Below are 12,796 nucleotides of genomic sequence, written 5' to 3' on the forward strand. Positions count from 1 at the left end.
TTTATACAAAGCAAGAACAGTTGGATGGAGAAAAATTTACCTTGTTATGAACTACCCTACCAATTCCTTGACTGGTTGCTTTCTAAACAATTATAGAAACATAAAAGTCTTGCATCAAAACTCCCTTCCACCACCCTTGTATTTATTTATTGTTATCAGAAGCAAATTGATATAAATACAGTTATAATGTATTTAAAACACACAAACAAAGTTAAAAGCTTGACATTATACTAGATTTCCTTTGACCAGTAGCTGGCCACTTGGAGTGCCTCTGGTATCGCTGTGAGAACGTCCTCCATTGTGCATGTGGGAGGGCTCAGGCTGCATTGTAGTAAGTGGTGTGTGGTTTGCTCTTCTGCCACCCCTGTGATTTGTATAAATTGCAGATGGATTTGCAATTAATGTATTTAGCATCCAGCTGGTTTTTGATTAATTGTTCCCCACCCCTGTCAATGTCAAAGGAAGGTTCTTATAAATTACAACTGCAGGAACATTTGTTCTTGTACACAAAAATGCATGTTTATTTTTTTTAATTGTTCTCTTCCTTGGTATATATAGGAAAAAGGAAGAATACACAAGATTGTTTCATTGTTGTAATGAAAAAAGTAGCAAAATTATTTTGATCATAATTTAGAAAATTCAATCGTACAAAAAATTCAGCAAGGTACAAACAGTAGTCTTCAGGTCCTTGATATCCTCAACAGACCACGGATCCGTCTAACCAGCGCTTGGATAAAAGTGTAGCGTGACCGAACCTTGGAGTATAAAGTTTCAATGTCAAGGAGTTTTTTCTGCAATGATTCCCCAAAACTGTTGGTGGCCTCAAGCTGAAGCTGGATAGGAAAGAAAAAAATCATAACTTAAATAAACCTTGTAACATTTGTTAATTATCTCCACCTTTAGATAAACCCAAGCATTTCTTTCTGATTCAACAATACTCTTCAGGTCTACAAATTGTTATGTGTAATTTTGTGGCAAATTTTGTAGATGTGTCTAAGAAGCCTGGAATTATTTGGAGTCTAAAGTTCTGAATTTATATTAGTATTCATTACTCTAGAGTAAACCCAGGAACTTAAAAAGTTCCAATATATTAGGCTGGGGAATTTGAAGCTTTAAATTTTGATCCAACCTCCGAATCTAGCCTTTTAGGTTTGTCAAGTGGCCATCCCTTTTCCCCATCTAATGATTTTCTAAGTTTTGTGCATTTTCTCTCATTCTGAAAAACTGAAGTGCCTCTCAAGATTACTAGAAATGTAAACTAAAATATTCTTGTGATTTTTGATTATATAACCTTTGGTCTTTGTTCCTGCCTGCTGCAATGTGGCCTGCACGGAGTGTTCTATAAACAGACTTGATTCTGTCTGGCAAGTGGAAGAAGCCAAATAAAACTTCAAATATAATTTTCTCTTTGGTGTTTTATAAAAAATAACAGCTTTTTAATTTAACAAAATCCATGAAGAAAATTGCAGTAATATTTGATAGTTTATTTCTCCTCTTCTGGAATATGCCAGTAAGATCTCAAAGGGATGTTTTAATGTTTTGAGCTGTACTGAATTGCCTATACATCATCATTTGGTAGTTATACTTCTCATTGTATGCCACAACACAAAGCACTATTCCTCAACACAAAAATACAGACACTCTGGTCACTAAGATACTGTTTCTCAAAAAGCCAACTGGATTTTTTTTCTTACCTGATCTATATCAAGTTGGCTCACTCTGCTCAATCCACTTCTAAAATCGAAGTTAGGCTGTGCACTTAAGGAATCTTGAAATTCAAAACAGCAAGAATTATTTGACACCCAATACAAATATTAAAAACATGCAACATTACATGACTAAAATGTGGTGTCCTGTCCTAAATATGTAAAGCAAATCATACCTGCTAGCAAGAATATTTTCCAGTTGTAGAAACTCTGACAAGTGAAAAATCTACTTCTGGAAACTCAAGACCGGTCTTTGAGCCATCCTCCAGAATGCTTTATGCAACTGACTACAGGTCACTATTAAACGTGGCATGGTTATTTTCTTTTTTTGGACCAAGGAGAGATGTGACACAGAAAAAAATATGCAGCTTTTGATAGAATACTTCAAAAGTTGGGTGTGCTCTCTATCCTCTACTATTATCTATCCCCAAACAATTTGGCTATCTGCCAAAGATTCATCCTGAAAAGCTTATAGCTTTCATCTTTCTGGGAGGAGAGAGAGTTCGGATATTTACAACATTCACAAAGTTTGAGGAAGCAGTGCCACAATATCCAAAAAGGAGTGAACCACAAAATGTTTAAACAAAGGCTGTGCTATTTACTGAGTAAAACAATGTTACTGCAAAACATACTATAGAAAGCCAAAACCTGCCCAGTATTCCTAAGGACACTGATGTAATCTGATATTTTAAACATTAGTACACAGTATAATGAAAGAGTTTCAAGAGGTTTTGAGGAAATCACCTTGCAATCTTCTACTTTTCAGTGGAGTCCTGGAAGCCAAAAGAGAATCTTGGGAATCTGCAGGAGTGCAATGCAATAAATAGTGTTCAAGGTGTCGCCAAAGAATAAACAGGCAAATTTCAATGATATCTGCAAACATTTCTAGTAAAGGAAAACATTAGGTTTATTGTGTGCTGCTTGACAAGGAGGGCAACTATATATACCACATTTTGTACATGCAACTAAAATAGAATTCATATTGGGGTGTGTATGTGTCTGCATTGAGAGGCCAATAACCAGTGGCGTAGTTCTTATCCAATGGTGTACTTCTGACACAATTGGAACTCAGACTGTCTCCTATAATGGATCTTGGCCAGAAATAAGTTACAAAGAATTATTATTTATTGTCTCCTCAACATCAGTTCTAGGACATTCAGAGGCAACTAATCCTTAAATTACCACAAACAGAAGCACATTCCTTCAGTGCAAGTCTTCCTACCCGTCCAAATTCAGGCATTTTTTCAAAGCACAGGTTTCAATTTTAAATACTTGTTTTCAAACAGATTCTTTTAAAAACTTTATTGGAGAACATTTATTTTTAGTGCAATCTTCAGAATCCTATCTTAATCAGTGAAAGGATACAGCAACAGAGAGAAAGCAATTTGGCTCGATTGTTAATCAGCTTCACCAAGCGTCGCCTTGCCAAGATATATTTTTGGCCAGTAGAGATCTTGTCTACTGTTAGAGTAAGTGACTGGCACAGCTGTGAAAAGAAAAACACGTAATTCCATGTAGCCAGTGGTCTATACAGCACCTTGTATAAATAAATGTGCACTTCCCATTCTGGAAAATATGGTAAAACATTTAATACAAACCCTAGATTAATCATTACTTCAGACAAATAAAATTAGCTCCAAAGTGATGGAAAATGTATCAACTGGTCAGTCAAAGCAAACTCTGTTTTAGTAAAAAGAATTTTTTGTTATATTAATAAGGAAAATACCAGCATGATTATATTGCCTTATTCTTTAGGGAAATTAAATATGTATCAGTTGTATCAAATCCAGAATCCTTATTAAACAATGGTCCTGTTACACTAGTAATGAATATCTATTCAATATGAAATGTTGGACACTGGTGAATTTATTTCACTTTTCCCTCATTAAGTGTGGCAATTACAACAGTGGTTACTAACAGAAAACTAAATCTACGGTCACAATAATTTGGAGGTTAGTCTGGCAATAGTGAAAATAAATGAGGAAAACAACATATTACCTCTTTTATCTCATCTGGTGGTAGCTGCTCCACATTCTGCAATTTGCTGACGCTCTGGCGATGGCTATCATAGTAACTGAAGAAATCATTTGCACTCTGCTTTAACAAATAAAGGATGATGCCCAGACCAGGCAAATGCCAATAGGGGATCACAGGTGCCTGTGTATCTGAAACAGATTACCACACAAAATAATTTGTCTCCTAACAACAACTGTGCAATCTTAAACATACCTAGGCAAAAATAATTAAACCTGTTGGAATCCACTATCTAGGACATATGTTTGAAACTGAAGCCATAATTGTAACTAGACAAGTCTCCACATCACACTCTGATAAGGGATTAAACACTGTAACACAATTTTATTCATAATCAAATCCTATAATCCTAAACCAATTTTCAAATCCCTGTTACAATAACGGGGCACCCAATTTTTAGGTGGTAAGCAGGCTGCATGGGAAAGTCAGGAAAAGGGAAGAAAGTCCCACTGCAAGAGTGGAAGTTTGGTAATGCAATGTTGGGAGCAGGTCCAGAACTCTTCAAACACAAATATAGCTTTCACAGTTATGTCAGTCATAACTATGGCCTAGGATTATATTTAAACTAAAAGAAATTCCGTAAAAGACTGGATTTTAAAATCCAAATGGCCCTGACATGGTTTACACAACCATGTTTTGTTTTGTGATGTCATTTTTCACATTGACATTATTAATGTAAATGAAGATTATATGAAAATAATCTCTGTTCAGTGGACATGAGTCATAATCTGGAATTCCAATGGCTACTTCAAGCAATTGTGCAAACTGACTTTCCATTTTAAACAACTGAGAATAGAAAACAGTTTCTGATCTAGAATAAGCCAAAACCGCACCTTGCCGAGGTCCATCTCTGTTAGTGAATTCAGAAAGGTTTGGAGTAAAGAGGCAAACGGTGTGCTCAAAAGTGGGGGCGCACTGTATCATGAGCAACTGGCAGTATTCCATCACATTGGCACAGATCTAAAGAGGATAACGCAAAATAGGCTAATAACTATCAAGTATAAAATAAACTACAAAATGTATATAATAGCCATTCCCTGCCATGGCTGTCCTTATTCAGTCAGTGGCACAAAAAAGAGAAAACACGTGCTTTCTCTTTTTTGTGTTACACTGTATGCTTACCTGCTGCATGGCCAGTTCAGCTTCATCCCTCTTGTTTACTCGCTCTCCCTCTGCATGTTCATCTTGCAACTTAAACTGACGCAGTCTGTCTGAACCACCAAACCGTGTTAGAAGGCTCAAGCACTGGCGCTAAAGATGGGAAAATTAACAGTTTATTTTTGACTGCTCCTTTATGGCTGCTTGTTACCTACTTTTAGTATATCATGAATACAGGGTCGTAAGATGCAATAGAATTTTCTGAATGACTTTGCGTGATTATTGTTGTTTATTTATTAATTATTTATTTACAACATTTATACCCCGCCCTTCTTACCCGAGGGGACTTAGAGCGGCTTACAAAAATTGGCAAAATTTAATGCCCAAATTGCAATCATAAAAACAAAACAATATAAACAGATCTGTTAATAACATTGTTAAAACACACTATAAAAACCTTAAAAACGTATATATAATTGTTGTGTGTCTTCATATCATTTCTGACTTATGGTAACCTAAGGCAAATGTAGCACAAGATTTTCTTGGCAGAATTTGTTGAGATTTGCCTTCTTTTGCCCTTCCTCTGAGGCTAAGAGATTATGACCTACTCAGGGCCACCCAATGGGTTTCTTCTGACGCTAGAAGAGTGTGACCTATTTAAGGTCACCCAAAGGGTTGTTGTATGTCTTCTACTCATTTCTAACTTGTGGTGACTCCAAAGCAAATCTATTGCAAGGATTTTTTTGATAAAATTTGTCTTCCTATGAGGCTAGGAGAATGTGATCTACAAACTAATGAGTTTCCATGGCTGAGCCCTGGTCTTCCAGTTTCCGAGTCTGACTACACCATGCCTGCTATGGTGCTAGACACAAATTCTTACCTCCTCTACTTGTATCACACCATATTTATAACAATCAATGACAGTTCAGTTTTCCTTATGTATATTCCTTAAAAAGCAGACTTTGCAGGTACTTCTATGAAGGCATTCCTAATGCACTGAGAGGAATCCTATTGAAACAAAGCATCTACATTTGTAGAAGGGCAAAACAACCGTCCTTCCACCTATCCCCAGTTCAACTTTATCACTCCTCATACTGTGAGCATTACATATGCTATGGAAGCAATTACATAAGACCACACATTAATCCTTTCAGATAAGGAAGACAAACTGCATAGTCCTAGATATTATATTATTGCAATGTTTAAAACTGTATATGTGGAGAGGAAATGTTCCTTCATCCTGTTAACACAAAACCATTTCGGTAACCACAGCAATTTTCTTTACCTGAAATCGGCCTATATGTCCTTGCAGTTCGATTTGCATTCCTTCATTTATATCAAGGCCAACGTCACCTAGTACACCTAATGAAAAAGTCAAGATCCAATGGATGCATGTTTTAAATATGTAAAAACATGTAAATGCTTGAAATTACTTCCTATAGCAGACCAGGAAGCTACACCAACCTGGATATAGCTCCTTGAAAACATTACATTTAAGGTACGTAGACCCCCCCCCCCCATACACACACACACACACACACACAAACACAAAAGAGGAATTTCCAAGGCACTGCTGAGTGGTGTGGTGAGAGATGCTGTCCTCTCCTGCTAGTGACTTTTGCAGTGCACCCGACTATTCAGTAAGAGCTGGACATGTCATTGCTCACCACGCCACTCCCTAGCACCTCAGAAATTCTCATATGCTGTGAACCTTAACCAGAGGATAAGATATTGGGCAACTGTATGAACTAGTGAAAGTGTACCCAAACATATCTAATTTTTTTTCAAATTTATAATCATTTTTATGATGAGAAGTTAGTTCAGTCTAAAAGGTCTTGCAGCTCTGCATTTAACAGGAATGTCATGACTGGGCTGAGTAAAAGGTGATTTCTAAAAGTATCTTACCAGGCAGAGCAGCTTTGCTGATTATCCCTGTCAGTAAGGCCAGCTCTTGCAGGGATCCAGCACTGACTTCCTGACACCGCAAGATAGCTTGAATAGTATCTGAATGGGAGATTAGAAACTGCAAAACCTAGACAGAAAGGAAAAGGTAGAGGTAGAAATCAAATGCAATCAAGGCATAAATCTAGTCCCAACTAGAGTAACCCCAATGAATCAACAGAAACTTCCATGAGAGTTTACCAAATCCCCACTGATTCAGGAGGTCTAACTCTATTTTGGAATTAACAAGTGAATTCATACATAAGAATTTTAAGGAATTGTATCAACAGCAGCAGAGACTTAAAAGCAGCATAGCATAAAACCAGCATCCTGGATTGGGAGATAATAATGTTTAACAAACAGTGCTGAGAATCCTTGCCTTTTGGCTTACCTGTCCTGCAGCGTTTGCATGCTGTGCCATACTGGAAGTGAGGATGACCTGGCATAGCTGGAGAGCGGGCAGAAGAATCTGGCGATAGCGTTCTACAGGGGTGGGAATGAAGACAGGGGGCTCTCGCATTCCAAATATTCTGAAGGAGCAATCAAAAGGAGAAGGTAGCTATATGGTAGCTTTGGAAAAGCCACAGGACTATCAAGCTGCTGGTTCATTTACTCAGTATAGGCAGTCCTTGAGTTACAAACATCCGACTTACAAAAGACTCACAGCTAAGAATGGGGGTAAGACAACAGGTACTGAGAGAAATCTACCATTAGGAAGAAAAATTCACTCTTAAAAGAGTTATCATGAGGAAAACATGTCTCCACTGAAGCTTTCTCACCACTCCTTATTTCCAGAACAGGCTACTTTTTTTCAAAATCCAATTATCACGGGACAGAAAGTGAGGTGGAATCTTCTGAACAGGGGCACAGAAAGCAAAACAAATGCCACAGACATGTTAACCCTTCCTTATGCTATCCAAAGCTGGAGTTACACTTAAAAATGTACCTGTTATGACTTACAAACAAATTCACCTTAAGCATAAACCTAATCTTGTTGGTAACTTAGGGATTGCCTGTATTCTCTCACCAGATTCTCAATGGCTCCTTTTAAACTGTGCTTCCTAGTCAGCTGCTACTAGGTATCCTTTAACTGAAGATACTGTGCAATGGACGTGCCATGTTCTGGAAGTACCATCAAGTGAGATTGTTCCCAGTTCACTATCTCAACAACCTCCCATCCATGCTTTGGTCAAAATTAAAACTGCTTAGATTCAGTCAGAATCTAACAAATTCAAAAACTGCACTCCTTAGTTAAACAGTTTAAAAAGTATGAAATAAAAAAGGTCAATGAACAGACTGCATTTTTTTTTCCGTGTCAGGAGCAACCGGAGTTGCTTCTGGAGTGAGAGAATTGGCTGTCTGCAAGGACGTTGCCCAGGGGACGCCAGGATGTTTTGATGTTTTTACCATCCTTGTGGGAGGCTTCTCTCATGTCCCCGCATGGAGCTGGAGCTGATAGAGGGAGCTCATCCGCACTCTCCCCGGGTGGGATTCGAACCTGACAGCTTTCAGGTCAGCAACCCAACCTTCAAGTCACTTAGTCCACTACGCCATCTGGGGGCTCCTACAGACTGCATTAATCATATTATATATGTGAAATGTAAATGTTAAAACCACCATCTACCCCTACCTTTCAAAACTTAATAACGTGTGCAGTGCAATGATACCAATCTTGTACACTAATCTATTGGGTGAAGGAAAGTAGATAAGCACAAATCTTTCTCTTTAGTTAATGTTTTTCAAATGTAACTATATTAGAACTTTGATGTTCTTCAGGAAACATGGCTAGTGTTCAAGGATGATATGAGTTATAGTGTGTGCTATTCCTACTTCATATCTAGATGAATGCCAAGGAAACAGATTATAAAACTAATATATTCTTCAATGCTCTTTCAAAGCCAGCAACTATTTCAAGGCCAGCAGAACCTACACTTTCAAAGCAAATGCCACAGGACAACTTTTTTAGTTCCATCTAAAACAAACACATTTCCATCTACAGAGAGAGGGCAATGGATAAAATCTGATTAACACAAAGAAATATGATTACATTTGGAAAAAACCCTGAGACTTCAAAAATGTCCTTAGCTAGGAAGAATTATACATGTTTGTAACTCTGGAGAACAGTTTTAAAGAAACACTGTATTATAATTTACCCATGCTGATCTATTTCAGGTCGCATGTCATATACATGGCATTGTGCAAGTGTCACAATCACTCCAGATCGCAGTAGCTCCCGTGCTCCTTGCTGTATTTTTGCCACTTTTGTCAAAAAAGCCTGGAATAAAATCAAATGAATATAAAGTAAGTTATCTGGTAAGAATATGTTTTTACAAATATTTCACTCTACATGGTTTCCCCTTCTCTCAGGAAAAGAAACAATTGATTAAATTAACACACAAGCATTAAAATGTATTTGTGTTACGTCAACTGTTGAAACCAATAAAGGAAAACTAAGTATTATGTAATGCATAGCTTCTGAATGTTTACAAATCTAAAGTCAACAAGTGAATCACCAATGTTGTGTCTGGGATGTAAGAATCTCTTGGACTCAGACAATGAGTACACCAATCTAGTGAATTCCAGGATTTGCTCTTTTGAATTTGTGATCTTCCTGACAAACTGTAAATGACATATGAGTTATCTGCTCTGTTTCTCACATAGCTTTACATGTAGCATGGGTGGTGTTGCTGTTCAAGAAAAACAACTCTAAAGCAGCCTTGGGCTCACATACCATCACAGGTATGGTCTTCTTAAAGGTATTATAAGAACTAGGTATTATAATATTGGTTCCTCCCTTTAAGAAATAGGTTCCTGATACTGAACAGTAAATGTAAAACTTGCCTAAATATAGACTTTGAATCTGCAACCATTCACTACAGAGGCAGAAGAAACCTTGGCATTTCATTCAGTAGTTGCAGGATTGTTAAACTGGACTGAGAATCTCAAAACTGTTGGTGATTCACTTTGATGCTCATTAAGGTCTGATAACAACACCTCCCCACCCCAAATTTTTCATAACCTGGCAATGCCCCAGGCGAGTATTTCTGAAGCACTGCAGATTAGGGTACTAGAAAATGACATCTGCAAGGCTCTTCCAGTCCTAGGGCATTTTGAAACAAACAGATGCAGCAGGACTCCAAGGGTTACTCTGGTTATGATCTGATGCGTTCCACAGCAGAAAGAGTGCTCCAGGTGGCATTTCCCAGCCCCTCAGACACTTTTTTAAATTGGGTGCTGCCTGAGTTGACCAGGTGTTTGTGGGATAGCATCATCTAAAAATGATGACAGAACTCTAGCAATGTAATTTCATCTGACAATGTAGGACCTTGCTCACTACCTGAAGAAAGGAAATGTCTCTTAATCCCACTAATAGTTACATCTTTCTTGAAAAAACTGATTCTAAATGGATAAGAAACAGAGAGTGCTGGACATACTGGACAACTGGGAAACAGAAAGTATGAGGAAACAATAAAGACAGTTGCATTCAACTAGTAGTTGTAGCAGAACTTGTCACTGCCATAGAGGACACTCTAATCATTTTGTTCAGGAGTCGAGTGCTACTTAATGGCAAACTGGCACAATATCAGGATCTTACCATTTTTGACTCATAGGTATACAGTGCTTTAAGTAGAGGAGGCTGGGGAGTAAGCAAACTTTGCAGCTTGAGGTCATCATCCGCTAGGCTTTCTACAAGCACCTTTAGATAGCCACTGTTTGATAGATACAGCAACCATTGTTGCTGCTTATCTACAGAGATGATGCGATCAAGTAAGGCTAGAGCTAGCATCTGAAAAAGGAAAAGAAATTAAACTTATTAGGAAGGACATTAGTTACTTAATCTCTCCTTATAAAAACCCCTATTTTTAAACATTCATTACTTTAACCTACTAAAAAAGAACATTTCTATCTAACTGACCTACAGAGCACTAGTCTACATACGGCTATGGAGATTATTTGAATCCTTGCTTAACCAACTACTAGGTGATTATATGCAAATCATATTCTCTCAGCTCATAAGGAGGCAAAGGAATAGCAAGGAAGAAGAACTAGACCTATAGACATGATTTTTAACAACACCCTCTTAAAATTAATGTCTACTTTCATCCTCATTACAGTCATGCCATTCACAATAACACACATTTCCTCAGAAATACATATTACAATGACATTTCATGGCCTCCTTGAAAACCAGGGAGAAGAACAAAAGCCAATGACTGGCATTTGTTTCAGTCCCATGCCAGGTTCACCCTTTTAACCCTTTTAACAACATTTTCAATTCTCATTTTGAAATAACTACTGCCTCACTCAAACATACAATGCCAATTGTCAACACACTTTGTCTGAGATTTATATGTAAAATAACCTGAACGTGCCTGTCTCAGGTATGTAAGGTAGAATGGTTTGTTGAATCTCTTTTTAAAAAATCCCAGCCTTCAAGCAATTTGTTATTTCAAGAAATACTAAAAAAATTCAAAACTATATCAAAACTAAATGTGTCCCATTGACACATTTTGGCTTAAGCCTTTGGATTAGAATAGCAAAGGCCAAATTTCACTCACTCGTCCTATCTCATGACCATCGCAGGCATCTCGGCAAACCACCTCCATAAGGGCAGAGCCATAGCTTTCAATAATCGCCATGTTTTCTCGTTGCAATTTACTGAAAGCATCTTCAGGAGCTGTTAAACGCTCCCACATGGTCTTCTTGGCTGTAAAATAGAAGGGAAAAAAACAAAATAAAAGAAGAAAAGGAAGGGGAGTTGTTGGCTATGTCAACATAGTTACAATGCCAATGGAGGCAATTATGACAAAAAAGATCACAAGCAAAATAGAGGTGAAGAGAACGTTCTACAGCAACAGGAGAAAAGGCAGCTGGCTCTGAGCTGCCTAATTCTCCAGTGCATGGTTTCTAGGGATGAAGAGCTCAAAATGAAGGTGCTCCAGGAAGATAACTTGGACAATGACCTGCTCCATGGTACAGGTGACTGTTCAGGCCATCCACTTGCAAAAACTTTTCTTTTCAGATCCTTCCCCCAAAAAAACATGCCCCGGAGAAACCAGCAGGTTGAAGTTAGTAACACTGCCACCTGCCTCAACATGGCTTCTTCCCTGTGCAAGTCTAGAGGAACTGCAAAATTTCATGCAACTGACTGTTAAGTCTGTCATATCCAACATAATGATTGAAATGTCTTTCTCTAGTTGAAAGAGAAACAGAGAAAGCAGAGAGGAGAGAGACAACAGAATGCACAGCAGGGAAGAGAGAGGACAGGAGATGAGGAAGCACTAGTTTGTGAAAGTTGCTCTCCCACACTAGAGTGAATACCAAGCAAACTGTATTGGTTTAAAAAATTGCCCTATTAGTGTCAGTGGAGAGGAACATCCCATCCAGAGGTTTCACCACTACTGTAGTCTATATGCCCCAAAGCGGAACCATAACCAAGATCAGGAAAGAGAAACTTCAACTGGTCAACCAGTGATGTGTAAATTGCAGTGAGAAGGGCTTTGGAAGTACAAGGAAGTAGCAGTAGAGGCATTAGTGTCTAAAGCAAATGGACAACAGACAGGGGAATCTAATGATTGTGTGAGGACTGACCATTATTCTTAAAACTTAAGAGAACTTCATCTATATCATTATTACCAATGGTATAATAATTTCATAGGAATTATATTGCTATCACATCTTTACTCAAATACAATCTTTTTCACAGATAATTTGTATTTCTACCTGCTTCCAGAGTGTCTGGTTCATCTGGTCTCTGAGCAATCTGTAAATAATACAGCAGTGCCCCATACAGGTGTGTTCTTACTCGTTGGAAGCCACCACCTGCTCAAGACAAGAAAATGTATTTCTAATGAAGAAATTAATGAATTCTTACATTATTCTCATGTTATCATAAACTTCTATTTTTCATTCATTTTCATAATATTGGCTTTGATAATACAAAACCAACTGTTTTAATTTAAACTGGAGGATGCAATACTGAATTTTTTCAAGATTATGTCAAATTAAAAATTCAT

The 12,796-nt window shown here is 37.7% G+C and overlaps 1 protein-coding gene across 1 annotated transcript in view; it reads right to left on the bottom strand.

Moving 5' to 3' along the window:
• Positions 1 to 493: 493 nt before the first annotated feature.
• The window catches only part of nup205 (nucleoporin 205), a 42,432-nt gene continuing 30,129 nt past the window's right edge, over positions 494 to 12,796 (bottom strand). The window contains exons 30-43 of the mRNA XM_003221056.4: positions 12,504 to 12,602; positions 11,339 to 11,487; positions 10,375 to 10,566; positions 8,933 to 9,054; positions 7,171 to 7,309; positions 6,744 to 6,870; positions 6,124 to 6,200; positions 4,863 to 4,991; positions 4,574 to 4,700; positions 3,705 to 3,871; positions 3,072 to 3,192; positions 2,451 to 2,579; positions 1,695 to 1,768; positions 494 to 833 (exon numbers count right to left, since the gene is read on the bottom strand). Of these exons, the coding sequence (XP_003221104.1) occupies positions 681 to 833; positions 1,695 to 1,768; positions 2,451 to 2,579; positions 3,072 to 3,192; positions 3,705 to 3,871; positions 4,574 to 4,700; positions 4,863 to 4,991; positions 6,124 to 6,200; positions 6,744 to 6,870; positions 7,171 to 7,309; positions 8,933 to 9,054; positions 10,375 to 10,566; positions 11,339 to 11,487; positions 12,504 to 12,602 (1,805 nt within the window). The 3' untranslated portion in view covers positions 494 to 680. The remainder of the gene's footprint in view (positions 834 to 1,694; positions 1,769 to 2,450; positions 2,580 to 3,071; positions 3,193 to 3,704; positions 3,872 to 4,573; positions 4,701 to 4,862; positions 4,992 to 6,123; positions 6,201 to 6,743; positions 6,871 to 7,170; positions 7,310 to 8,932; positions 9,055 to 10,374; positions 10,567 to 11,338; positions 11,488 to 12,503; positions 12,603 to 12,796) is intronic.

This window comes from Anolis carolinensis, chromosome 5 (genome assembly GCF_035594765.1).
Source record: "Anolis carolinensis isolate JA03-04 chromosome 5, rAnoCar3.1.pri, whole genome shotgun sequence".
Lineage (NCBI taxonomy): Eukaryota > Metazoa > Chordata > Lepidosauria > Squamata > Dactyloidae > Anolis > Anolis carolinensis.